Below are 25,642 nucleotides of genomic sequence, written 5' to 3' on the forward strand. Positions count from 1 at the left end.
CACACAGGCACACAGGCACACAGACACACAGGCACACAGACACACAGGCACACAGACACACAGACACACACAGATACACAGGCAATAACATGAGCGAGGGCTGTGAGAAGCGATACATGTAAATAACCAAAATATTTGAGTGGAAATGCACTGTGGATAAACTGAAAATCAAGCTGGAAACCACAGGGAATAAACAGAAGGCAAGGTAAGGAGATGGACATCTACTATGGGCTGCTGAGCAGATCGTTTTTTATTTATACAGAGAAATCCTGCTGCTTTTTTTTCAACTTTATACGCACAACATCTACAGTTCACTCTACTGCAATTCAAATGGGTTCTAGAAAGTGTATATGACTAGCGAGCAGGAGAGGTATATCATAGTCCACATATGATTTATAAAGGGTATAATAGTGTACAATTGTGCTCAGGGATTTGCTTGTATACATGGATAATGTATAAATCAAACCTACAGATAAAACAGCCTGTGTGTAAAGGAACCGCTGGGTGTTGAGTTGGACAAAGCAAAGAGCCTACAGATGCCTTACTTCTCTTGCTGAAATTGTGCCTCCTCACCCAATGAGGATTTGTCTCTCTCGGAATGCCACACATGCCTCTGGGAGAAGTGGTCCTTAAGATAATTATGAGACTGCATCCCCCCAGGTTTTGTTTAGCTGCAACCCTCAGCAATTTGTTGCACCTCAAAAGCTGTAATGTCATAGGTGCCCAATAGCAGCCTGAAGTACAAGCGAGCTTCATTGGATGAATGTACCAAGTCCTATTTCTTTATGATCTGTTGGCACAGTCCCACACTAAGCTGATACAGGTATTGGACCTATTATCCAGAATGCTTGGGACCTGGGGCTTTCTGGATAAAGGATCTTTCTGTAATTTTGATCTCAATACCTTAAGTCCACTAAAAAAATTGAAATGTTAATTAAACCCAATAGGATTGTTTTGCCCCCAATAAGGGGTAATTATATCTTAGTTGGGATCAAGTACAGGTACTGTTTTATTATTACAGAGAAAAGGGAATCATTTAACCATTAAATAAACCCAATAGGGCTGTTCTGCCCCAATAAGGGGTAATTATATCTTAGTTGGGATCAAGCACAGGTACTGTTTTATTATTACAGAGAAAAGGGAATCATTTAACCATTAAATAAACCCAATAGGGCTGTTCTGCCCCAATAAGGGGTAATTATATCTTAGTTGGGATCAAGTACAGGTACTATTTTATTATTACAGAGAAAAGGGAATCATTTAACCATGAAATAAACCCAATAGGGCTGTTCTGCCCCAATAAGGGGTAATTATATCTTAGTTGGGATCAAGTACAGGTACTGTTTTATTATTACAGAGAAAAGGGAATCATTTAACCATTAAATAAACCCAATAGGGCTGTTCTGCCCCCAATAAGGGGTAATTATATCTTAGTTGGGATCAAGTACAGGTACTATTTTATTATTACAGAGAAAAGGGAGTTATTTTACCATGAAATAAACCCAATAGGGCTGTTCTGCCCCCAATAAGGGGTAATTATATCTTAGTTGGGATCAAGTACAGGTACTATTTTATTATTACAGAGAAAAGGGAGTTATTTTACCATGAAATAAACCCAATAGGACTGTTCTGCCCCCAATAAGGGGTAATTATATCTTAGTTGGGATCAAGTACAGGTACTATTTTATTATTACAGAGAAAAGGGAGTTATTTTACCATGAAATAAACCCAATAGGACTGTTCTGCCCCCAATAAGGGGTAATTATATCTTAGTTGGGATCAAGTACAGGTACTATTTTATTATTACAGAGAAAAGGGAGTTATTTTACCATGAAATAAACCCAATAGGACTGTTCTGCCCCCAATAAGGGGTAATTATATCTTAGTTGGGATCAAGTACAGGTACTGTTTTATTATTACAGAGAAAAGGGAATCATTTAACCATGAAATAAACCCAATAGGGCTGTTCTGCCCCAATAAGGGGTAATTATATCTTAGTTGGGATCAAGTACAGGTACTGTTTTATTATTACAGAGAAAAGGGAATCATTTAACCATTAAATAAACCCAATAGGGCTGTTCTGCCCCCAATAAGGGGTAATTATATCTTAGTTGGGATCAAGTACAGGTACTATTTTATTATTACAGAGAAAAGGGAGTTATTTTACCATGAAATAAACCCAATAGGACTGTTCTGCCCCCAATAAGGGGTAATTATATCTTAGTTGGGATCAAGTACAGGTACTATTTTATTATTACAGAGAAAAGGGAGTTATTTTACCATGAAATAAACCCAATAGGACTGTTCTGCCCCCAATAAGGGGTAATTATATCTTAGTTGGGATCAAGTACAGGTACTGTTTTATTATTACAGAGAAAAGGGAATCATTTAACCATGAAATAAACCCAATAGGGCTGTTCTGCCCCAATAAGGGGTAATTATATCTTAGTTGGGATCAAGTACAGGTACTGTTTTATTATTACAGAGAAAAGGGAATCATTTAACCATTAAATAAACCCAATAGGGCTGTTCTGCCCCAATAAGGGGTAATTATATCTTAGTTGGGATCAAGTACAGGTACTGTTTTATTATTACAGAGAAAAGGGAATCATTTAACCATTAAATAAACCCAATAGGATTGTTCTGCCCCCAAAAAGGGGTAATTATATCTTAGTTGGGACCAAATGAAAACTACTGTTTACAGAGAAAGCGAATAATTTTTTAAAAGTTTGAATTATTCGATTAAAATGGAGTCTTAGAGAGATGGGCTTCCTGTAATTTGGAGCTTTCTGCTAACATGTTAACAGATAACAGACCCTATACCTGTACTTGAGCCCCCTATTGGAATAGACATGTCTTCTGCCTCTGCTGCTTCTGTTTCTTCCCACAAAAGATAACTACCTGTACCCCCTAAGGTGGCATTGACACCAGGTCAGGCAGTAGAACACCTTTCTGCTCTCTCCCATTTATGAATGAAATACTTTAATAAGTTCATTCAGTAATAATGGCTCCTCTGCGTTAAGAAAATGCACCAAACTTCAGATGGGCTGCTTGGAAAATGAGAAAATGTATGGCTGTGGAGCTGTCTATTATAATTCCCAATCCAAGGTTGTCTGGGAGGGTTTGCTGGGAGTTGTACAGTAATCCACTAAAAACGGAAACATCACAGTAGCCATGAGTGTATGTATGTATGTATGTATATCTTTATTTCTAAAGTGCTACTTATATATGCAGCACTGTACAGTAGAACGATAGATTAATACAACAGGGGGTTATTAAAGTAATAAATAAGTAATAATAAGTAATAAATAATACGAAATACAAAGTGTAACAATAAATACAAGGTACAGTTGCAATAGGTTAAGAATTTGCCCCCCTGGTAACTTGCAGATAGATATCTATCTACAGTATATCTATATATATATATATACAGTATATATATATGTATATAGATGCACCTTTACAGGCATGATAAATAAGGCCTTGCATAATCCAGTCTGCTGACTATTATGGAGAAGAACTGCAGCTCTGTGTGTATTTGCACCCCCATAAAGTCTATCAGACATATGTAGCCATCTCTTTGTATCAGTCTGATTTTAACCTTATCTGTTCTAGGTAAAGTAGCCCTTCTATGAGTGTAGGCCCATCTGTACTGGCTGTCTATCAGGATGGGGGGCAGAAGATCTTGGTTTTACTGGAAATACCATATTATTCTCCTGTCTATTTTGTCAGTGCAGTGGAAGGGTGAGTATGGGTAACTTTGTATTAATAAAATGAATATCACTCTTTACATGTAAGTAAAAATGTTGGAAAAATGCTCACCAAGTGGAGTGAAGGCACCACGTTTTGTTATGATAGGTGCCCTTTATGTCTGGAGTTACTTTTTGGGGCTATGTTACTGGGTCACACAGTTGGTAAACCTTAAAAAAAAAGTAGTGACTCTTTTTTCAGCAAAAAAAAAATCTGACCATTATAAAATGCCCCGCCCTTACTATGCGATAAAACTGCAACAATTCCGAATCTGAAAATACTAATCTAAAACTCGTTGAGTAGTCAGTAGCAGATGAGCCCACCTTACAACTGGTTTTCAGATTTTTGACCCTGGCATTTGTGTGAGAATAAGAAAAAGTTGTGGCTATCGTGCGACAAGTAGAAAAAGTCACCATTTTCACAACTTTTCTGTAACTTTTTCACATCTTTCTCAGTTCTGATTTTTTTGGCAAATGTCTGACATTCATGGAAATGAGTTTATTGACTTAAAAAAAGTAAACAAAAAATAGTCAGAAAAATGTGAGTTTTAGTAAATCTGCCTCAACGTATCGTTAAAGGGAAACCAAAGCCTCAAAAAGAATATGGCTAGAAATATTTAGCTATGTGTTTTGAGCCCCTGTACCAGCCCAAAGCCACCAAAGCTCTATAGAAATGAAGACCCATGCCCCTGAAGATGCCCACAGTAGCTCTCCATCTTTTGCCTTGCCCAACTACTGCACATGCTCAGTCTGCTCTTGGCTGATGTCACTGACCTGAACTTAGGGGGCCAACTCACAATATTCTTCTATCCTATGCCGGCTTGCTCTAGTCACTGCCTGGTCACTATTAAACATGCATACAAGCCAACCAATCACAGTTGAGCTTGGAGCTAGACTTTAGCTGAATCCTTAATTCACTCCATCCCTAGTTGTGTGACTTTTCTTTTCATATTGCAATGATCCCAAATGCTGAACTGTGTTTCCTCCCCCTCACATAATCTAGAGCAGTGCTGTCCAACTGGCGGCCCGCGACCCCCCTCTGTGTGGCCCCCCACCTGTCTGGCTGCTTTGATAGTTTACCCTTGTGTAAGCTTTAATTGGTATCAGTACTGAGATTAACTGTCCCCCTGCATGGTTCTCACTTCAGATTCAGGCTGTAATCAGGCTGTATTGTTTAAATATGTAATCCTCTGTACTGTTCACACTTTTTAATCTATGCTATGCATTGTTCACCCCCTGCATTGTTCACACCTCATGCTCAGGCTGTAATCACCCACATTATTTGTCTGTTCACACCTCACACATTGTATGTACTGCCTGGCCTATGCTGTCTGTGTGTAGGCAGCATAGGGTAGGCAGAGTATGGCACATAGGTAGCATAGGGCAGGGAGGGTATGGCACAAACAGGCAGCATAGGACAGGGAGGGTATGGCACAAACAGGCAGCATAGGACAGGGAGGGTATTGAACACACAGGCAACATAGGGCAGGGAGAGTATGGCACACACAGGCAGCATATGGCAGACACAGGCATCATAGGGCAGGCAGAGTATGGCACACACAAGTAGGTGCCTGTGGGAGGTGAACCTGGCAAGGGTTTGTTCTGGGAGTTTGTTAGCAGTTGGAAATAGCCATTAAATGGTCCCTAAGGTGTGTAATTATATGCTGGGGGTTAGTAGAAATGAACACCAAACGCTCCGGATGCATTCCCCCTTTGGCTGCGGGTTCGGGGCCCCGAGCACCCGGACCAACTTACTATACCGGTGAGCAATTGGATTTGTTACATTTGACTGAACTTCTGCTGTGTCGTATTGGAGATAGGTCCGGGGTTTTTACACCCGGACCTCAATGGTTTAATTGGTACATGTAGCTTTGATCTGCTTAGAACACAGCGAGATTTAGGACTTAATCCTCTTTACTAGAAATAGATTAAGTATATGGGGATACATCCGATTTTTCTTTTGTGTTAGTTGCACATAGTTTTATATGCTGGGGGTTGCTGTGCTATCCACAGGGGAGGAGGAGTCATATGGATTTTAGGGTATGTCTTAATATGACATAATATAATTGTTTCACATATGAATGATGGTTGAAATCCCCACAGTAAGGACCAAGCATTTGGGTTTTTGCTGCACTACCACCATTGTGATAAAATGGGTGTGGTTTGAAGTGGGTGTGGTTTAAAATGGCCAAAACTGCCTTCCATTAGCGGCCCTCCACTATGTATGCGCGAGAAATTCCGGCCCTCGGCACTGCAGAAGTTGGACAGCACTGATCTAGGGCTTAGTAGCAAAATGAATATATACCACTCCCACATAGGAGACAAAAATACCAATAACTTACAAAACACAATAAAACACAACTTATTGTGGCAAGACAAGTTATTATATGGAGAACACAAACTTACAAAAGCTTTAGTCACTTTACTTATACAAACACTCCATCTAGGAAGATATTTCCCCATTACAAAGGTTTTTCCATATGCAGTATTCTAACTTGCATTTGCACTTTGGGATCACCCCCATGTCCAATGCAAATTGCATTAGCAGCTTTAATTTGTACACCATATACTCTTCACAAAGTCCTTTTTTTTTATAAAAATTAAAAAACAAACACTCATTATAAGACTATAAATTACTTTTTAGATTTTATTAAGCCAGTTGCATGGGGGTTTGTGTGCATTACACATGGGGAGAGGCCAAACTGTGCCAGTAGGTGTATAGGCAGAACAACATGATATGTACAGGGGAACCTCTGCACAAACACTATGGGCCTGATTCACTAAAGGGCGACAAAACGTGCGCTATCCTTATTGTGCGCTAAAAAATTTTACCGCCACTTAATTTTGGCGATTTTTCGCACGATTCACTATAAGCATACTTGCGCTTTTTTACGCGCGATATTGCAAGCGTTATTTAACTCGCGAAAGACTATTTCAATGCCGTATTTGCCTGTACATGCGCTAAATTACGCTAATAATCGCCGAATATGAATAGTAGCATAGAAATAGTGTATAAAAATTGTGGAAGCATATAAATGGTGTATATAAATATTAGCCACATATAAATAGTAGATGCTTATAAATAGTAGCCGCTAGTGATGAGCAAATGTGTTCTGGTTTCTTTAGTGAAAAATTAGCAAATCTTTCGAAAGATCCCCGAAACGGCAAAAATGTTGTGCGGGCAAAAAAATTGTTGCCCATGACTATTATTTTTTGACACTTGTATAAATTTTTGGATGTGCGGTGAATTTTTGCGTGGCGAATTTTTTCATGCGTTTTGCCATTGGCGGATTGTTTTGCGAAACGCATGAAAAAATCCGCCGCGAAAAAATTCAACGCACGTCCAAAAATTCGCTGCAAATCCATGCCTGGCGAAACATTTCATCACTTGTAGCCAAATAGAAATAGTTGCGCAAATGAACGCATGCCATGTTAGCCATACACGCCAATACTTGCGGAAAATGACTGTATTAAAAATGAACATTTCGCTGAAACTGGCGGCTGCGTCACTCTGGGGGAAACACAGACTTGAATAAATAACACTGTAAGTCCATATTTTATTGCAAAAAATCATTTACTGTACTTTTCTATAATTTTTCGCCTGCCTGTAGTAGGTGTTAATTTTCGTATAGCCGAATGCGATATTTAGCGCGCAAAAGTTATAGTGAATCATGCGATCGTATTCTTTTCAGCGCGGAAATTAACGCAAAACGGTAAAACTAGTGCGAGAAATACCCCATGCAAAAATGGCGATTTTTCGCACGCGATAATACTATGGTGAATCGCGTGCAAGTTATTTTGCGTTTTTTAACGCAAAAAAGCGTGCGATAATTTTTATCGCCCTTTAGTGAATCAGGCCCTATGTTCCTTCCCAAAGTGACTGACACTCAGTTCAGAGTTTGGGCTCTCACTATAATAAATAGACTGTGTATTAAACTTTACTTTGAAAAAAGTGAAGTTCTTTGGTTGTGCTATAGACCTCTGCTTAATTTAACCTTCCAATGGAGCTGTTTGTAGCATAAGGTCCCAAAACTTTGTTTTGTATGGGAAATGCCATCTAAATACCAGCATAGTTCATGATAGAAAAGGGCAGTTCTTGTCATTGGTTCATTGCTTACACGTGTGTGATTGCTGCTGTACTCAGGATAAAGCTTGGAGAGGGAAGTACATATATGATATGCTTAATGAAATGCATGTAATAGGGCAGCACTAGTTTATTCAGACCCGTATCCATAATACCCCTGTGTCTCTGTGCCCATGGGATTATTGTGCCAGTATCATTTATGGGAATCCCTTCAGGATTAATTTTCAGATCACTAGTTTTCTATAGAGGCTAAAAAAAAACTTAATTATATATCCAAGAGAAGTGACCAATGGGAATGCTTATAAGATTTCCAGCACTATATCAGGCATCTCCCTGTTATCTTACATATAGAGATAATGATGGCATTTTTCCCGTCATTATATGGCACAGGAATCAGACATGGGGATAAAGGGACAGACTTGTTCAGTGCTGGGAAACTGTGCTTAATGCTCCCAACTCCAATTGCAGGAACAGAGAACAGGGAGCCGGATTTACTCACATCAGCTGGGATTCTCATTGGGGGATTATTTTGCATATTAATGCAGCCGCTGGCTCTAGAGAGCTGAGAAATTTTATTTAACCGTACAAAACACTATAAAACCCACATTACATTACATGGCAACACAGGAACCAGTGCAGTCTGCATATTATGATTCTTATTATTAATCAGGTTTGCTGTGTCAGCTTCTATAGCAGATGTTATGTGACTTGTGTTGTTTGTTTTGATAATTTACTCCGATCCCTAAGCTTAGCCTCCCGACAGCAGCCCAGAGCAAACTGAGCATGTGCATGCCCTTGGTCTCACAATGATGGTTTTGCAAAGTAACAAGATGGCAGCCCCCTGTGGACAACTTTGAAAGCCTAAATTATTACTTTAATTAGGCTTCTCACCCTCTGGGTTTGTGCAGTACATTCAAAATGTTTATGTTTATGTTCATTATACAAAATACAGCATTTCTAATTAGAGAGATTGGTTAAACAAGGTCTCCATTTGAACCAAATACATTAGTTTTTAATGGCAAAGGGGCCAACACTCACCAATAAAATGTTGTTAGGTAAGGAATTGATGGATTATAAAATATTGGATGACGTATGGGTATCATTTTTTGTTCCAACAAGGTTGGAATGTTAACTGCTATCTGGTTGCTAGGGATTAATTACCCTAGAAGATGATTAGCAAAAAAGGGAAAGTTGTGCTTATTCCTAGAAGATGAATAGAAATTTGTAATTAGTCGCCTTTGTAAAACAAGTAAATGATTTAATAAAACATACTGCCTAAAATACACAAGTAACAGGGAACTTCTAGGCTGTAACTGATCTAATTGAAACCTTTAATTGGGTGGTCACATGACTTGTTGGTGCAGAGTATGCTATTACAGGGCTCTGTTTGAAACATGTCACATGACTACCTAAAATTACATGTATAACTGCCTGTGATTTCCCTACTGTTATTTTATTTCGAGTAATTTTTCTGCAGAGTGAAACAAAGAACACAGTATAAATGAGCCAACCCTACCTACATAAATACAAACGATTATTTACACATATTTATATAGGGTCAAAAAATTCCACAGCGCTGTTCAATAAATTGGAATTGTTGTAAAGTTTCTGCTTGGTGCCATTCTGTCAGCAGTTGTTTGTAGACCAATAGGTAATTATGGTGTAGGCCATGCAATTCAACTATAAAAAATAATTTATCATGGGAATCACCATTTATTGATATTAGTATGCCAGTGTGTATGCCCAGGTACCATATTGGCTTGGGCATTGTGTTATTTTTTCATGAAAGGCCCCAAGAACTCGTCTTGAAAGTGATTAAGCCAAAAGGGCTCCTACACATGAGTTCATGATTCCTTGTGGTGGAGCTTTCATGTGTTTCACCACAAGGAAATGCATGAGTTAAAGCGATACTGACACCAGAAATTAAACCTTTTTTACATCTATCATAACACTGTCATTGCATGCTATTTATAATTTGCCCATAAAAGTATTTATCCAAGCTTTTATATTCCCTATCTGATCCCCCATGTTCCTCTACGAGGGGGCGGCCATATTTGTCCAGCAGGAGGCTGTTAGCATTAGAAGCTGTAACTGTCAGGCTGAGAAAGGACAGTCAGGTTGGCAAAACAGTCAGGTTTTGGGATTTCAAGTAACAATTACTTACAAAAGCAGCCCTATCAGCAAAAAATAATCAACTTTTTATGCAACTTTTTATGCAGATTTCATATTCAAAGTTGTTTTTTCGTGTCAGTATCACTTTAATGCAACCCTGCCATTTTCTATGGGTTTGTACTCAATGTGGCACAGGCAAGCACAGTGCCGAAACGTTGCACTTCCGTAATAAAGTATCTAAAGGGCTAGTCCCAGTTATAGCTCTTGGGTGCCATTGCATTTTTTCTACAGGCAAGCACTGAACACAGGTGGAACGCGCATGTTCAAAAGCCCCTAGATGAAATCATTTTTTACTTATTTTATAGTTATTTATACAGTATAACACCAATGCATTTTCACAGATTATTCATCACTCACATCTGTCCCAGAGGAGCTTATAATCTAAGGTTCCTACCATATTCACACACACAGTTATCAATTTAGTCAGCAACCAATTTACCTTTCTGTACATATTTGGAGTGTGGGAGGAAACCCACAACAGACACAGGGAGAACATAGAAACCCCTTGCAGATATTGCCCTGGCTGGGATTGAACTCTGAGCCCCAGTGCTGCAAGGTAGAAGCACTACCCACTGAGCCCCTGTGCTGTAATGGTTATGTAAACCTTGGTAAATGTGACTATCTTACTATTATGTTAGCATAATAAACACAGCACATTTTAATTGGTAATATTTTATCTCTCCCACAGGAATGAACTGTCAGGAGTCTGTACCAGGGTTTAAAATAGAGGCCCCAGCAGGGGTGAGAGTGCAGAGGGGGCTCTGTGTGCGCATCCCCTGTAACTTTACTGTTGGTCCCGGTTATACCTTAACCAGAGATGCCATTGGAATCTGGTATAAAGGATATAATGGATTTGTAAATAAAAAAACAGTTGCAGCTTCTACTGACTCCTCTCGGTTCCCTGATACAACAAACGGGCGCTTTATATTCACTGGGAAAGTGAGTGCCGGAGACTGTTCCTTCTCTATCAGTGATGCACAACCAGGAGATACTGAACGGTACCAGTTCAGAGTTGAGGATGGAGGTTCTTTAAAATTTTCCTACGTTGGTACCCAACCATCTGTATCTGTGACAGGTGAGTAAAAATAAAAACAAAATGTTTAACTTACAGGCTGCCATTTCTTCACAAAGAACCAAACAGATCATGGTCAGTGTACAATGCAGAAGAGGGAATAGGTCTCACTGTGGGATGCAGGCAGCAGTAGAAGAGGTATCTGTCAGAAAAAACAACAGCAGCTGCTATTGCTTTCTTCTAGATCCAGGGCCGAATTTTAAAGTTGTGTGCCCCAAGGCTGCTTGCCCTCCCCCAGTCTCGCTCCCCCTTGTGCTTGCACCTCCCCTGGAGCTAGTACCACCTTCCTCTCTGATTGGCTGCACTGGGGAAGAGACGGGTGGTGATTTAAACAGCTGTCAAGATCTCCCCTCCAGTCCCCAGTGGAGACCCACCCAGCGGGTGACATGCCGCCCTCAGATCTTTGCTGCCCTAGGCCCGGGCCTTATTTGCCTGCCCACAAATTCAGGCCTCTCTAGATAATCCCCATCTCTGCTTAAGGCTTGGGCTAGAGAGGAAGGATTCTGGCAGTAGAGAATTATTCCATCCCTAAATGAATTATTTGTAGTGATAAGGGAAAATTCCCTTATTTCACTAAAAATTTACAACACTGCTGAAAAAATTCAGGTGGTGAAATTTTGCCAACATTTCTGGGGCTTTTTTTTTGCCCCAAATTCATTGGAATTAGTGGGTACTTTTGCTTGTCATTTGGGAAAATGTTGCTACTGTACAAATCTGTATCATATAAAAAGAATAGCTCAACCCTAGTTATTTGTAACAAGAAGCAACTATTTAGTCCTAAAGGCTCATTTGCAAACACAGCGCAATGTGTTTTTACCCACAATGCAGCATTTTTTCCCAACAGAATGACAGTTTAATAGAGGGTACATGCTAAATTGCATTTACAGCCATTCCATATTATGCACTAATACGAATACAATGTAGCATCTGATTTGGTAAATTGTGCAATGCAATTTCCCAGCATTTGAATAAGAAAACAGGAACATGTTGTTAATAAGAGTCTAATTCACTTGGTGCAAGTCAGTTGCGGCTATTGACTCGACCGTCTAAGGGAACTGAGGAATTGCTGGTAGGCTCAGATGGCATTGCATTGCATTTTAATTCATTTGCGCACTTATCAATTTGCCCTTGTACCAATAAATGATCCTCCTTGTCTCATACATCTTGCAGACCTGAAAGAACCTGATATATCTCCCACCGAGGGTCTGATCGCTGGGGAAGAAGTGACTCTGACTTGCACTGCTCCTACAAACTGCCCTGGGCTCTCTCCAACCTTCACATGGGAAGGAAGTGTAAATACAGAAAGAACACAGAACCATACATTGCAGCACCAAGATGGGAACTTCAGCTACTGGTCCAATATCACTTTCACTCCATCACCGAGGGACCATAATACCATCTTAAACTGTACAGTGACTTATAAACATGGGTCTGCTAAGGCAAGCATCACCTTGAATGTTGAATGTGAGTCTTCCTTTCATCAGGTTTCATTATTAAGGAGTGGTTGAACTCCCAAAAAGTGCTAGCCAGTGCTACCAAGTGTTATTAATACATGCATTTTAAAAAGCACTCGCTTTTTCATCTCCTACTTAGACTATTGCAACCTTCTCCTTACTCACTTATCTTCTCTACAATCCATCCAAAATACAAAACCACTTTTACTTCACCTCTCTTCAAATCCCTGCACTGGCTACCAATACATTCTCAGATTTACACTCCATTCTCTCACCTACAAGCTCTCAGTGCTCCACCGTTCAAGCCTCCAGGAACGCTCCAAACAGACCACTTCACTCCTCTAATGTTCTTAAACTATCTTCTGCACTAATAACCCCATTCAATTCATGCCTCCAGGACTTCACCAGAGCAACTTCCAACTTGTGGAATTTATAACCCCACAGTGCCAGACACTCCTCTACGTTGAGTTTTAAATGTTCCATTAAAACTCTTCCATGATAGGGGATATCCCATAGCACATCAATTTCTGCCCATCGCATTCTGCTGACTCATTACCTCTCCACTAACCTGTCAATATTTTCTCAACATATATTTCCCCCACAGCCACATCATTCTATAGCTTGTGTATCAGCCATCCCCTCCCCTATAGATTGCCAGCCTCTGGGCAGGGCCCTCATTGCCTAATGCATGGATTTGTTTATAAACTATGTACCCATATATACAATTGGACACAGTTATAGTTGATGACTAAAGAAGGAGCAGTGAGGTTCTGTGTATGCCACAAGGATCTCTGGCTCATTTTTACTTTACCAACTGCTGATGCACCATACACTGGCCAACATGGTGCATCCCAAAGTAATATTTTCAAACCTGCCCAATCGTAGAACCAACTGATACCCATAGTACATAGATATCATTCAGGATCACCAGGTTCCCAAATATGCATGCAATGTATAACCACCTTTGGATAATACATAGTATTGAAATGCTGCCAAAATCCCTACCACAAAAACCACAGGTATTATATTCCCTCCTACCTAGGAATGGGGCCAAACTTTGTGTGAACTACAGTAACTTCATGTGAAACCTGAAAGCTTTTAGGTCATTTTCATTTCATAATGAACTTAAGAACATCAGCAAGTAAAAACATTCACTCACTAGAGCAGCAGAATTAAATATTTAAGAAGAATACATAAAGTAGAAGCAGACAACTACTGATTGGGTTAAATGTTAAGCTTGAACCTCCTCCTCCAATGACAGCCAACCTCCGCACCCTGCACAAGCACTGGGGTATAAGACCCTAAGGTTTCCCTACATTGAGGGGCTTATTTAATCATTTTTGAGTTTGTGAATTGGATTTCGAATAACTTGCATATCGAATGGTCACTTATTTATTAAAGTGGCACTAAACCCTGTTGCACAGCGCGGCTCAACCCAACGTTACTCAGCTGTTGCTGGACTACAAATCCCAGAATAATGTAACATATAATGAAGGGTGAGGCATGCTGGGAGCTGTAGTCCAGCCACATCAGGGTTGTATTCTTAAAGCAATATTGCACAATAAAACTTTTCAGACTTTCCAGTGCCCACAGCAGTATTGAAATGCAAGAAATCCCCCAATGAGAATCCCAGCTGATGTGAGTAAATCCGGCTCCCTGTTCTCTGTTCCTGCAATTGGAGTTGGGAGCAATAAGCACAGTTTCCCAGCACTGAACAAGTCTGTCCCTTTATCCCCATGTCTGATTCCTGTGCCATATAATGACGGGAAAAATGCCATCATTATCTCTATATGTAAGGTACCAGCAAGGGGCCTGACACAGTGCTGGGAATCAGCATTCTCATTGGTCACTTCTCTTGCATCTCTAATTAAGTTTTCAGTCAGTAGAATACTTATTGGTGAATTGTTTTTCATGTGTAATTACGTTTTTCATCAACTTCTATAGAGATCTAGGGGGTACAAGTTGGGTTTAGTGTTCCTTTAATGAGCCAATGAGCCCCACCAGCTTTTCTCCTTCTAATGCTTTGTATTTCTATTGAATCTCGATTTGCAGCTAAAAAATGTTACCGGCTGTAAAACTGACTAAAATGTCTTCAAAGAACATTTTTTATTTCTTATCATCCCCGGTGCTGTTTTTCTAATTAAATCAGCCTCCTTGATGATGTTAAGGTTAATAGTGACTAAACCTTGCTTTACTGCTGGCTGGAAGGCTTCCACGCTTTTCCCCTCTCTGCTGGCATAAATGAGATCTACATACATGATGTTTAATATGTCTAATGTGTTTGTGTTACAGATACGCCCCTTCTGAACATCACTATTCCAGGTAATATTACATGCACAGACCCTGTTGCATATTAATGCTGCTTTGTGGGGGGCTGGGAGGAAATAATTTTATGTTCGTGCCTTTGTGCTACTATTGAGGACAATAAAGCTTTTACATTATGACCGCTGATCTGTTGGGCAGATTCATTTTGATCAAGCACTTTCACAACTAAAAATTAAAATGTTTAAGGTCATACCCTTCTCCACATAGATCACAACCCATTATGATCAGACATGCCCATGGATTGGGGTTTTCCTGTGCAAACAAGCCCCATTAGGCAGTACCCAACAGTCAATGACTTTCTTAAGAAAGATCTTAGGGAAAGATCTACCCATTTGGCAAGTTCACCAACTGAAAGAATATCTGCCCAACTTGGCCACCCAGGCACTGGTCTGCAGAAACCTGTCAGATAGGATTTAAAAACCTTCCTAATAGATATCTGGCACTCCCAGGGGTCCCAACAAGCCATTAAGCTGCTGAAGAGGCAGAGTTGGCGGCTTTCTATGGCAAGCTTCACAAGCCCATTGCCCAGACAGAGCTAGGCCCAATGACATCTAATCAATGCTGCAGTCAGGGTGGGGGCGAGCAAGGTGACATATTAAGGTGAGACTTGGGGTAATTAGTTTTTTGTTGTCTTTGCTATATGTTAAAGTGACCCTAACCAAATGCTTGCCCACAAAGAATAAAATAACCTGTTACAATATATCATTCTTATCTCTTGCCCTACAGGGAACTGTTAGAGCCTGAGCAGCCATTCACATCCTTTCACATCATTTTTTAAGCCTCTATTACATTACATTAACATTTATTTATAAAGCGCCAACATATTCCGCAGCGCTGTACTCTATTAATATCTTATTTATAAGACTTATTTTTAAGTTACATTTTCCAGTGTCTGGAGTCATTCATTACTAATCCTTCTACATCCCAAGTGTATTTTATGCACACTGTGTTCCTTGCCTGACTTACTTTGTTGGAACCAGTCTACAGATTCTGTATAGTGTGTCTGGCCTTATTGGCTAATTTTTTTCTAATATTTGATGATTAATGATGCATTTTTATGCCTTGCTGTGCGATCACAGGGGGGACAGGAGAGAGCAGCAGTCTAATTGTGAGAGAAGGCGACTCCAAGGAAATCTACTGTACAGTCAACAGTAACCCAACGGCCAACATTAGCTGGACTAGAGGAAACAGCCCGGTTGGGAATACCAAGCAGAATGGGCAGAATCTGACTCTTTCACTTCAGAATGTAACAGAGAATGACACCGCTGTATATACATGTACGGCACAGAACCAAAGGGGGAGCAACAAAAGCTCTGTCAGTGTCTCTGTGGAATGTAAGTTACAGCTATGTGATGTATATTCTAATGTTAATATATATATATATATATGTCCTTTGGGTGGCACACAGCTTCAAAACTTGCCCCAGGTGCATACAGTTCAGAGTACCAGCATGACCAGGATTATAATTGCAAAATATATTTATTCCAGCATGAACTTATTATGGGGGCCTTATTAGTGGCAGAACAGCCCTATTTGGTTTATTTAATGGTTAAATGATTCCCTTTTCTCTGTAATAATAAAACAGTACCTGTACTTGATCCCAACTAAGATATAATTACCCCTTATTGGGGGCAGAACAGCCCTATTGGGTTTATTTAATGGTTAAATGATTCCCTTTTCTCTGTAATAATAAAACAGTACCTGTACTTGATCCCAACTAAGATATAATTACCCCTTATTGGGGCAGAACAGCCCTATTGGGTTTATTTCATGGTTAAATGATTCCCTTTTCTCTGTAATAATAAAACAGTACCTGTACTTGATCCCAACTAAGATATAATTACCCCTTATTGGGGCAGAACAGCCCTATTGGGTTTATTTAATGGTTAAATGATTCCCTTTTCTCTGTAATAATAAAACAATACCTGTACTTGATCCCAACTAAGATATAATTACCCCTTATTGGGGGCAGAACAGCCCTATTGGGTTTATTTAATGGTTAAATGATTCCCTTTTCTCTGTAATAATAAAACAGTACCTGTACTTGATCCCAACTAAGATATAATTACCCCTTATTGGGGGCAGAACAGCCCTATTGGGTTTATTTCATGGTTAAATGATTCCCTTTTCTCTGTAATAATAAAACAGTACCTGTACTTGATCCCAACTAAGATATAATTACCCCTTATTGGGGGCAGAACAGTCCTATTGGGTTTATTTAATGGTTAAATGATTCCCTTTTCCCTCATTTTATCATTACATGGATGAATGAAAAGTCATCCTTGTAATGATAAAATGAGTGCATACAAAGAGATCGAGGGTATAGGGAACACACTGAACAGATTAGACATCAATTTAATTTATGTAGAGAAAACCATTCCTTATGTAAAGGGAAACTGCAGTACAATCTGGAGCAGAACTTGCAACTGTTATAACATTGCTCCACAAGTGCAGTAGTGATGAACAAAATATTTTGCCAGGCATGGATTTGTCTCAAATTTCTGCATTTCGCCCTTGGTAAATTGTGCATGTAAAAAAAAGATGTGAGTTAATTGTTTTTGCTGCGTGTCATTTTTGCCATTTCGCAAATCTTTTTAATGATTTGCAAATTATCTGGCAAAGCAAAACAGGACAGATTTGCTCATTAATAGCGCCATGTGTGTGCAGAAATATGCAATTCGGATTCGGTTCGGTATTCAGCCAAATCTATTCTGAAGAACTCAGGGTTCGGCCAAATCCAAAAATAGTGGATTTGGTGCATCCCTAGTTGGGATGGAAGATGCCCGCATGCCTCCCCCCAACCCCTCTGTTTTCTTTGGGGTGGCACAATTCAACTAGCATGGAAGACAGGGGCAAAGTTCCCCTTTGCTTTTGGCTTACTTTGGTCCCTGTGGGGGTCACAATACCTTTACTTACACTCTGTAGTGATGTATGTGCTAAGGATAGTGCCACACAGGGTGCTTTCTTCATCAACTTAACTATGTTGGCTGAGAAAATGCCAATTTATTGGCTTCCACCCCATTTGCCCACAGGCACAGCCTATCAGTGGGGCAGAAGTTGGCACATAAATGCATACTTTCTTACTTTTCTATAAAAATCCGCCTCATGTGTGCTCTGATAGTGTAATTAAAGCGTAAAAATGAGGTGCAGGACTGCACTTATGTCATTACAGCGGGGTGTTAGTGTTAGCGGACAGGTGTCAGCACAGGGATGTAAGGGGGACTCACTCGGGAAATTCAAAACACTGGGGGCCATTTATAAATCTTTATTCCCATATGGCGCCATACATTAAGGGCAGTCGAAGTAAATAATGAAAGAGAAAGCAAGTTCAGTGATGCAATATTTGTGCATTGGCAGTGTAACTACTGGTGTCTGTTTAACATTGGATTACACATCCCTGGGCAAGCAGATAAGTCATTATATAGTTTGCAAATATTTTACTTTCTAAACTATTCTATTTACACGGCTATTATACTGTTTCTTTCATTTAATAAACATATTGTTTCCAGACAATGCACAAACATGAGCAAAGCCAATTCCGTGTGGGGTCTGTGTGCTCCGTGTATATAAGTCTGTTGTTTTCATGTTTCCTGGTGGGTCGGCCCCAACATGAATGGAGCTACACAAATTTTTATTGAGAATTTAAGCCATGAACTGAGCAAAGGTATTGCGCTGCCCACAAATGCCCCTAATATAATGGCCTTGCTCTTGACCACTATAAAAAAAAAAAACTGGGGTTTTGGGTGGAAAATTCTGGTACCTTCTACTCAGTAGACACACACCTTAGGCTCCCCCCAGTGATTATAATCACTTACCTGATACCCCTGCCTGTGCCCCTGTTGCACAGGCCAACGTTATTTATGTATAATGATAATGATTGATGCTTCCTCAGAGATCAGCTGACAGGAAGTGATGCAGCTCTAACTGTAACAGGAAGTAGTGTGGGAGCAAAAGACAGAACTCTGTCCATTCATTGGCTGATGGGGCCTAGCATGTATGTGTGCCTTGGCTTGTTTGTGTGCACTGTGAATCCTATGATCCCAGGGGGCGGCCCTTAGTACTTATAATGGCAGTTTCCTATTTAGGATTACCCAATGGCACATACTACTAAATAAGTATATTTATATGGAAATGGTTTATTTAGATAAAGCAGGGTTTTACATATGAACTGATTTATGTTACCGTGTTGCAAACGTAATGACAATTTTGATCTAAAGTGCATAGATTTTTCATTTTATTAGCTTTTAAAGTCTATTTTCTTTGTATTCTATTTAGATCCCCCCCGACAGCCAACGATCTGTGTAGATAAGCCAGAAGGTAATAGTACAATGGATTTATTTGATCCTCAGTATAATGAAGACCAGCCCCGTGATATACTAAATGGATAACTGAAGGCACCCATTGCCCAGAAATACTTCCCTCCTCCAAAACTGGGGGTATATAGAGACAATACTGATACTGAATGCAATGTAACAGTAGTTGTTGGTTACAATTCCCAGAACCCATACACATGTACATATCTGATGAGTTCTCTAGTTGTTTTGCTGTAATATAATGGTTGTCAGTCTATGTTCCCTGTAGAGGACCTCCCTAAACCAATAACAAGGTTACAGGCATAGGAAAACATTGGTCCATCATCCGTTCAGACATAGTTCCAAGAATATAAAGTAACTAACTGCAAGTAGCACCATGATTGACTTTCAATTTGGGCTTTTTTTTAAATGTATCTAGGGCTAAATTGTCATATGAAGTTTGGCATTCAGCATTTTTGAGTAACTGTTGCCTGAACCATATGTGAACCAGCAGGGTCCAGACAGTTACCTTCAAGACAATAGGTGGCAATATCAAGCATTCCTGTTGGGAATTGTGCCAGTGGAAAAAGTAGGAAGCCACCCCATTTGCCATTACCCTGTTGAAATGTGACCATGTTAGTCTTGCCCATTAAATTAAACAGGTAATGATAGGTCCATAGTATCACAAGGCAACCCCAACACTATTGGTGCTCAAGATGCCTGGACTTGCTTTTCTGCTTGTATCCGACCTTTAAAATTTTGGGGGAAACCCTGAGGTACTCAGCTACAAACGCTGGTGTCAATTTGGAGAAGGGTGCCAGAGATATGAACTAGAAGAGGCTGGAGTAACGGGGAAATACAGAGCTCTAGTTTCAATACTTCCCACAGAGTGCTCCATGTCTATCAACCCATACTAACCAACGAATTGTGTGCTTTTTAAGCAGAAGAGCAGTAAATGTAACCTGCTAATTGGTTGCTATGGGTTAAGTGGGGGAAATAAGGCGATCAGGTCAACCCTTTTATTTATAATTTGTTTTCTCTTCATATTATTTCCAATTTTGTTTATCTTTCCAGGTTGCCTTCCTTTAGTAAATGACTCTGTTCCAGAAGGATCGACACTGTCCTTAAGCTGCAGAGCAGAAAGTAACCCCCCAGCAAATTTGTCCTGGATTCAGAATGATCCACTCAAAACATGTTCTGAAAGCAGTATTCTGAAGGTCCAGGTTACAAATGATATTGTATATACATGCCAAGCTACAAATAGATACGGACTGTCAAATAGTTCCATCCTTATTATTGTCACGCGTGAGTATAAACAACACAACTGTGACCAACATGTGTATTATGGCTGAGATTATATATATATAAAAATACATAAATTTAATTCTGTGCAATAAAAATAGGGTAAAATAGGGTGTGCCAGTCTTGCAATAATATTTTGTATATTTTTTTTGACTGTGCACCCCGCTGTATGCAACTTTAAAAGTTAAACAGTTGACCTGTTCCCTGCTATAGTGTAATCTGTGGTGCACGTAACCAACAGGTTCTGAATTTCCCTGCAACTTATACTTTAAAAACACACACATTATATGCAAAAAATGTTTATTATATACAAATAGGTTATTCTGTATCATTATCTTAATAAAAATGCAACTTTTTGAGCCCATTGGGGCTTTTCCTCAAGTCAGCTGGGATTCTCATTGGGGGATTTCTTGCATTTTAAATTTTGTCACTGACCAAAATTTTTTATAGAGCAATGATGTTCTAAAAAATACAATCCTTGTGTTGTTGGACTACATCTTACAGTTGTACTTATTCTTGATAATATCAAATAAAATAAGCTTGGGTATGTAGCCCAGTAACAGCTCAGGAAAGCATGGTAAAATCCAAGTGTGGTTGAGCAAAAATTGTTTAGTTCCCGTTTATTGTATAAATTGTGGCACCTGAAATTTCCCTGTTCCTCATAATAAACCATTATTAACTGTTAAGAAACCACAGCAGCTGATCTCAATGGCGCTTGGTACCACAATGTAGACGCCACATTCCAAATTTGCCAAAGACTCATCCATGCAAGTATGGGCTTTCTAACCTGGTATCTGCCTGGGACAGTGAGCTATAAAGTGCCCCCCTTATTTCCTTTGCTGTGTAGAGTTTCTGCAGTTTGATGTTTAGTTTCATATGATCATTAAGATGTAATTAAACCCTTTCTTTTTTTCTTTTTCAGCTGCACAAAAGCCTCAGACAAATTTACTCATTGTGGGACTTTGTATTTTATTTGTCACACTTGCGGTGATAGCGGCGGTGCTGGTATTCAGATGGATGAGAAAGTGAGTGATTTGTGATCATTTCTTCTGATACTATTCATTTATGACACTATCTTTTCTGGGATCGGTGCTTTGAAACAGATGGATGAAAGTTCTTATGTGTTTCTTGCTTTTTGTTATGCACTGTACCAACGAGCCATTGCGGTCCCCAATCCGACTGGAAAATCAAACCTGCCTGATAGAGATTTGACCAATTTTAGGCCAGATGTTGGTCAGGGAGGTCCGTCAGGGGTGCCAATACACAGGCAGATAAGCTGCCGAACCGATCTGAAGAACCCGAATTGGCAGCTGAAATCTGTCCACCTTAAGTCAAAGTTTATTTCGTGTAAAAACCTTGATAACTGGAATGTGGAATTGTTTTCTAAACTCAAAAACATAGCGAAAATGATATTCTATATCCTATGTAGACAGTGCTACATGTAATACTGTAGTAGTCACATAGACCCAAAATAAGAAAAGAAAAGGAATTGTTCTTGGCTGTGGCCATTGGAAGATCCCTCCTTACCCTGGCTGTTACTGCTTAAAATGACCAGTCCAAAGGCACCATGGGGAGTGAGTGTTGGAGGAGATCTGTTGGACTATCCTCCATATCCTTATACAGTATATGTATATATTCAGTCTTATAGGTGAGCAAATTAGTTGATCTTTTCCAAGATGGAGCACATCCACACAGTTTCTATCCTGGCTTAAACTATACAACGTTTATTGAATACTGTGGCTGTGTGCACTAGAGATCCATTGGTAATATTATTTATAACTTTACATGTAATAAACTGTTTTGGATTATGTTGAAAAGATTCAGTTTATCTTGAATTATTATTTTAATTAACAGTTTAGAAAAGGTCTGTACACATATTGGTAGGTTATGTATATAAAAACAAAAAATTAACACTGATCTACTGTTTATTTTATTTCTAATAGGAAGAAGAACGTACAGGAGGACACTAAAGAGATGCCTAAGAGTGATGGTGATGTGATTTACAATAACATAGAGAATATACAAAGCATCAACAATGTGAGTGAATGTTGGGTTTGTTGGTATGTTCTGCAAACAAAAGCTCAGTCCTTGTCTAAAACCAATAGAAAGGTTTATCATTAGAGCCACACCCATATTTATTTATTGGGTTTATTTAATAAGATCCTCTATCAAGAAAACTTTAGGTGCCAAGCATTCCAGATAACAAATTTTATACCTGTTTTAGGGGATTATTTTTCCTCTTCTTTTGCACACATTTATATTTATACATATTTAATATTTATATTGATCAATGTAGATTGGGGATTAAGAGCTCAAGTTTTGTTAGTTAATACAAATCTTACCCTTGAACTCATTCAGTCTGAGACCTCCAGTTTGGAAAGCTCTGCGGTAAGGGACACCTAGGAAATAAGATGAAATCATGTGCTAGCACAAATGTCATTATAGAGCAGCGGTTGTCACAGTTTTTCAGTTAAAGACCCCATTGAAGGTCCAACCTTTGACCAGGACTTCCAAAAGGTTTTGGCCAGGGCTTCCAAAAGGTTTTGGCCAGGGCTTCCAAAAGGTTTTGGCCAGGGCTTCCAAAAGGTTTTGGCCAGGGCTTCCAAAAGGTTTTGGCCAGGGCTTCCAAAAGGTTCACTTAGGTTATGAAATGTGTACAGATATTGTAAAATAAATGCTAGTTATACACTAAATGGTAGTGGGAGAATTTGTGGATAACAAACTGTGTAACTCTAGGCAGAGTCACTCAGTTGCAACTAAAGAAAGTGCTGCCTTCCATAAAAAAGGCATTGACTCAAGGAATGAAAACATAATTTTGCCCCTTTATAGGTCTCTGGTAAGGCCTCACCGTGAGTATGGGGGGCAGTTTTGGGCTCCAGTCCTTAAGAAGGATATTAATGAGCTGGAGAGAGTGTAGAGACTGCAACTAAACTGGTAAAAAGAATTCAACAATTAAACTGGAAAGACAAAGACAACGTTGGAGTTTGTTTGCTCTCTAGAAAAGTCACTTGCAAGGGAAAATGAATACTCTTAACAAGTACAGTAGTATAGACTGATCTATTTTCACAGATCTGGGGGTCAGTTGAAGGTGCTGAACCTGAAGACTTTTGTCTTATTTCAACCCAAATAAATTAGCTATGTAACTATGTAAATGTTTAAGACAGCAAATACATGTTTACACAAAATATCACCCTGACCTTCAGGTTGAGCAGTCCCCCAAGGAGTTCTGCCACATATTTGAGAATCAGTTCTATAGAAAATCACAATAAATAGATACAAAGGAAAGAGGAAGACTTGTACGGTACTTCCCCGACATATACTGTGCAACAACTCTAGTTACTTTTTATCTTGTAATAAAGTACAATGCATTGTATGTTATAGCCCATATAGTCATACAGAACTATGATTTGATATTCTGCAGGAATCCTACATGGACACGGAGAAAGCCAAACGGGATAAGGATTATTCAAATTTGTATATGAGCTTTGATGACAAAGAGCTGCAATATGCGTCCCTCGATTTCTCAAAACTCAAACCAAAGGAAGATCCTCAAACAGAAGAGATCATATATTCTGTGGTCAAACACAATTAATCATTAAGATATATTGAAGATATCCACCAATGTAAATAAAGACGGACTGTTGTACTATAGAGACTCATTGGGACAATGTAGATACAGAAATTTGCTGGTTATGTCTGATTCTCAGGGTACCGTGGGGTTCTTCTAGACCAGGGATCCCCAACCTTTTATACCTGTGAGCCACATTTAAATGGAAAAAGTGTTGGGGAGCAACACAAGCCTGAAAAAGGTTCACGGGGGTGCAAATAAGAGCTATAATTGGCTACTTAATAGCCCCTATGTGGACTGGCAGCCTATAGAAGGATCTGTTTGGCATTATACTTGGTTTTTATGGCACCAAAACTTGCCTCCTTACCAAAAATTCAAAAATAAGCACCTGCTTTGAGGCCACTGGGAGCAACATCCAAGGGGTGGGGAGCAACATGTTGCTCACGAGCCACTGGTTGGGGATCACTGTTCTAGACTGTAAGCTTGCACGGGTAAGGTATATACAGGTTTCCTACCAGACTTCATGTTTTATGTATTTTTGGGCACCCCACTGTGTTGGGGAGCTCTGCAAAAATTGTAATTATTTCTATAATAATAATATTTTTTGGAGTAAAAACAATTCTATTGGGTTTATTTAATGTGTAAATCATTGTTTTTTCTTATCTGAAAAACCCAAGGTCCCAAGTAGTCTGGATAACAGGTCCCTATTCCTGTACTGAGAAAAACTACTTTTGCCAGTATTTTTTAGTTATACAATAAGAGCAAATCACCGGAGATCCAATAACTGTTTCGACGGCAGCCACGAATGTAGCAATAAAGAAATCATGTTTAATGTGAATACAATGATATATTGTAATAATTGTTGTCTGGATGTATTTAAAATGGTGTGTTTTGTTATCTTCTGCCACAGAGTAAATCTGGTTTAATATATAATAAAAGAAACAGTTTGTTTTACTTTTTTTATCCCATTATAATTGCCCAGGGTGGCCCTTTCTTTCCCTTTATTCCCTCTCTAGTGTATAACGGCTGCAAGCACCCACTGATATCTAAGGCCACGGTGGAACTTTACAATACAGGAGTAGAGCTTCTGCTTGAATAAGAGCAACCTATCAGAGCTGTGCTTTCTTCGGTCTAACTGCAGTTGACCAATCAATTTATCACCAATCATCTATATAAATTGCTGTGGCCACATATCCACATGAGCAGATTAGAAACTAAATACAAAAACATAGTTTTCTTTGCAACCCCAAAAATCTTTTGTTATAGACCCACAGGTCTCTCAAAATCATACACACTAAACCATAAGGCAAAAGCTTATGTAGGGACCCATAGGGTTAAGCTCCCTATGGCTTTACTTCCCTATCTATTCTTATCTTTACTGTTATAGGGCAGAGCCCTCTATACTCAGGTTACAGTTATTAAGCTACTCCTAATAGGTTTAGCCCTGGTTGACCACTCCCCTCTGCAGACTATATAGTGTCTTGCAAGGAGGAGTGTCTTCCTCTCTGGCTGCTGTTGTCTCAGGCGTCACACCATTGAGCCTGGAGGCATAAGGCCCCAGTAAAGAGAACTATCTATTTCTGAAGTCGAGGACAGGGCCCCATGAACGAGAGAAAGCCAACAC

At 39.4% G+C, this 25,642-nt stretch overlaps 1 protein-coding gene across 1 annotated transcript; it reads left to right on the top strand.

Moving 5' to 3' along the window:
* siglecl2 (sialic acid binding Ig-like lectin like 2) lies at positions 1-24,972 on the top strand. The gene is given in 11 exon segments (NM_001126945.1): positions 1-205; positions 3,616-3,744; positions 10,694-11,080; positions 12,248-12,541; positions 14,824-14,853; positions 15,936-16,190; positions 19,132-19,173; positions 20,223-20,453; positions 21,373-21,475; positions 22,394-22,487; positions 23,872-24,972. Coding segments are annotated over 10 exon segments (1,683 nt in total). The 5' UTR covers positions 1-205; positions 3,616-3,668; the 3' UTR covers positions 24,043-24,972.
* Positions 24,973-25,642: the final 670 nt, after the last annotated feature.

The sequence above is a fragment of the Xenopus tropicalis genome, chromosome 7 (assembly GCF_000004195.4).
Source record: "Xenopus tropicalis strain Nigerian chromosome 7, UCB_Xtro_10.0, whole genome shotgun sequence".
Classification (NCBI taxonomy): domain Eukaryota; kingdom Metazoa; phylum Chordata; class Amphibia; order Anura; family Pipidae; genus Xenopus; species Xenopus tropicalis.